The sequence below is a fragment of the Monoraphidium neglectum genome (genome assembly GCF_000611645.1).
Source record: "Monoraphidium neglectum strain SAG 48.87 unplaced genomic scaffold scaffold05163, whole genome shotgun sequence".
NCBI classification, from domain to species: domain Eukaryota; kingdom Viridiplantae; phylum Chlorophyta; class Chlorophyceae; order Sphaeropleales; family Selenastraceae; genus Monoraphidium; species Monoraphidium neglectum.
The window spans coordinates 1-3,522 of record NW_014008467.1 but is presented as its reverse complement, the minus strand read 5'-3'; the positions used below and the strand labels follow the sequence as shown (position 1 = coordinate 3,522).

Here is a 3,522-nt window from a genome sequence, read left to right as displayed (position 1 = left end):
CCCCCCATCAGATGAGAAGAAGGCCATAGCCCGGAACTACCTGGAGCCCCAGGCCAGGGCGGACGCGGGTGTGCCCCAGGGATCGGTGCAGGTGCGCCGCGCCACCACCGTTTCCGCTCGCCTGCTCGATCCCCTCATCCCATCCAGAAACTGCTGTTTTCAACATTCCCACTCGCCCGCACGCGGCGTTCCGAGGCGGCCTCCTCGCGCCTCGAGCACCGGCGCCCCGCCTACAGCCGTAGAGCTGCATGCAGTACTGCTGGTGGGCTGCACGTTAGGCATGCCTCACCCCGCGCGTCAACCCGCCCGTGTCACCCCGCCCGTGTCACCCGCCCGTGTCACCCGCCGGCGTAACCAGGTGACGGACGGCGCGATGGCGACCCTCATTGACGAGTACGCGCGTGAGGCCGGGGTGCGCAACCTGAAGAAGCACCTCGAGAAGATGTACCGCAAGGCCGCACTCAAGCTGGTGCAGGTGATGGGTGATGGAAAGCAATTGTATGGTAGTTTTTCATGTCTGGGGTTTTGTTTTGGGGGTGCTGGGGGTCATGAGAAGTTGTGCCGCCAGGCGGCACTCAGATGACGCCTCGCTGCTCCGTTTTCTGCTCCTGTTTGGTCAGCGTTCGGCTGCTTGGTGCGTCGGCGTTGCTTCCCTGTGTTGTTTTTGTGGGTGCATGGCGTGTCCGGGGCGATTTACGGAGCCTGCCTAGCAGGGCGTGAGGCTCTCGGCGGCGCCAAAGATGGTGTTGCACCTGACAAAGCGCCTGCGGGGCTTAGTGGTGTGCACGGCGACTCCGACAGGACAAAGGCTGGCACAGCAAGGGGGCCCAAACCCGGGGATGCTCTCCGGCGCTGGAGCACCCACCGCACATCTCGCGACCGCACTGCAGGCGGGCGCGACGCGCACCGAGGCGGGCGCGGCGGCGGCGGCGGCCAGCGGCAGTGCAGAGGGCTCGCAGCAGGAGCAGGGGCAGCAGCAGAGATCGGAAGAGGGCGCGGCGTTGACGACCGGGGATGCGGGCGAGGCGGCGTCATCCAGACGCGACAGCAGCGACGAGGAGGCGGGCAGCAGCAGCAGCAGCGGCAGCAGTAGCAGCAGAGGCGGCGACGCCGATTCTGCCCCAAGCAGCAGCGCCCCGAGCGAACCCAGCAGCAGCCCCGGCAGCAGCGGAGAAAGCAGCACCAGCAGCAGCAGCAGCGGGGACAGCAGCCCCAGCAGCAGCAGTAGCAGCAGCAGCAGCAGTAGCAGCAAGGACGCCGCCGCCGGCGGGCCTGAGGTGGTGTACACCGGTGACCCCGTCATCATCGACGCCCCTGCCCTCAAGGATTACGTCGGCCTGCCGCCCTTTGCCCAGGACCGCTTCTATGACACCACGCCAGAGGGGGTGGTGATGGGGCTGGCGTGGACGGCCATGGGGGGGGCCACGCTGTACGTTGAGGCCGCAAAGGTGTCATCGGTGAGCGATTTTGTCCTGATGCTGTTGTGTTTGGGTCCCGCAGTGTGTGCGTGTGTTTGTGGGGGGGTATGGGGTAAGTGGAAGGGTATGTGTGTGAGCGAAGAAAGATGTGGATTCCTGAGGGTGAATCTAAGTTGGTCTGGGCGTGTGTTGGGGGTCGAATTGAGCGAAATGAAAAGAGGTTAGGGCCCGCCGCTTGCCGACAGTGAGAAGGAGAGGGCGGGCATCCACACATCTGCCACCCGTCTGTCCCTGTCCTGCTCATGCTAATGCACCCACCCTCCTGCCCCTGCAGTACACCTCACACGCCCCAAGCCACCGAAATGCCCCCCTGCAACCCAACCCCTCCACACGCCCCTCCCAAAACCGCCCAGGGCGACGGCAAGGGCTCGCTGGTCACCACCGGCCAGCTCGGGGACGTCATGCGCGAGTCCGCCACCATCGCCCACACCTACGCGCGCGCGTTCCTCGGATCCGTCGACCCCGGGTCGCGCTTCTTCTCGGACACCGCGCTGCACGTCCACGTGCCGCAGGGCGCCACGCCCAAGGACGGCCCCAGCGCGGGCTGCACCATCATCACGGCCCTGCTGTCCCTTGCCCTCAACAAGCCGGTGAGATTTGGTATTATGTTGCCCGTTTTTGCATCCCTTGATTTTTTGGGTTTCTGAATCTGCCTGTGGGGGCACCGAGTGCCTGGCAGCCACGCTCAAGTGCTCGACTTGAAGTGGAGGCGTTGCTTCCAACAGAGCACTGGGGCATGGCCCCTGCGAGGCACGCCTCCACCTGCACCCTGCCTGCATTGACCCTTCCGAGGGCCGGGCTTCCTTTGTCGTTAATTACATTTGTATACTGCGCTTGCATGGGGCTTCAATACAGCGGAGCTTCTCGGTGCAGCCAGGCCGTACAATTTGCATGGTTGCCCGACTGCAGGCGTCGTTCTGAGCAGGGATCTGTGTCACGGGGTGTTGACTTGACGCTCGGGGGCCCGCTGCCCCGCGCTGTGCGCTCCATAAGCAGGACGCGTGCGCGCGTGTGATTTCTCTGGGGTCCCAGCTGTTCTGCGGCGGAGGCGTGTCCATGAATGCGTGATGACCGTTGACACGCCTCTCCTGCGGGGCAGCCCGCCCCCTCCCCCCCAAAAGTTTGATCTGGTCCCCTGAAGCCCGTCCCCCCCCTTCTGCCGCCCGCCTTCTTAAAAGCCAAAGCACTGCGCCATTCCACGCCAGCACGTGCCGGCGTGAGCGCGTCCTGCTACCCCCTGCGTTTGGAGCCGCAACTGAACCCTGGACACCCTGTGCATCAACATGGCGCCCCCCACATCGAACCCCCACTTCTCGCCTACACCTGCCCCCACACAACCCATGTGCACGCATTTGAGCATTTTCCGCGCCCCATCCTTGCGCGGCCCTCAGCAGGCCGCTGGCCCACCCGCCTCCAACCACCCTCATTCGCACACCACCTAGGTGGCATATGACCTTTTTGCCACTCTGGTGACCTCGTCCTTGCTTTGACCGTGGCCCCAATCACACTTCACCCACCCACCCACCTACCCACCCAACCCCGTTTTTCAATGATTTCCCCTCTCTTCCCAAGTATTTGCACCCCCATTTCTGACTGCCCTCGATCCTCCCGGCCCCCTCAAACAACCGCCGACCGCTCCAGGTGGCGCGCGACCTGGCCATGACGGGTGAGGTCACGCTGACGGGGCGCGTGCTGCCCATCGGCGGCGTCAAGGAGAAGCTGCTGGCGGCCAGGAGGTGCGGCGGGGCTCCTGCGGCGTGCGTGTGTGGTCGTGTATCTGAACAAGCATCTGACTTTGACGGGGCGCGATCTCACACGTCCCGACGCCCCACCCAAACGCTTTCCGTTCCTTGTTGGCCCCCCTGCTGTCTCATCGTCTCACCCTCGTCACGCAACTCGCTCTGTTGCAACGTCAACGCCCGCTCCCGGGCCCCCCCGTCCGCTGCTGTGCGCCAACCACGCCTCCCACAACCAGGTCTCCACCCCCGACCCCACCACCAAGCCCCACCCCTCAAAACGCCCACCTCCACCCCAACCTTTACAC

The 3,522-nt window shown here is 64.8% G+C and overlaps 1 protein-coding gene across 1 annotated transcript; it reads left to right on the top strand.

Moving 5' to 3' along the window:
* Positions 1–373: 373 nt before the first annotated feature.
* On the top strand, positions 374–2,399 carry MNEG_15251 (hypothetical protein; the record flags this gene model as incomplete). Its single annotated transcript, XM_014036278.1, has 4 exons — positions 374–475; positions 891–1,457; positions 1,832–2,068; positions 2,388–2,399. 4 exons carry the CDS (start codon positions 374–376, stop codon positions 2,397–2,399), a joined length of 918 nt encoding a protein of 305 aa, XP_013891732.1.
* Between the last annotated feature and the right edge of the window lie 1,123 nt (positions 2,400–3,522).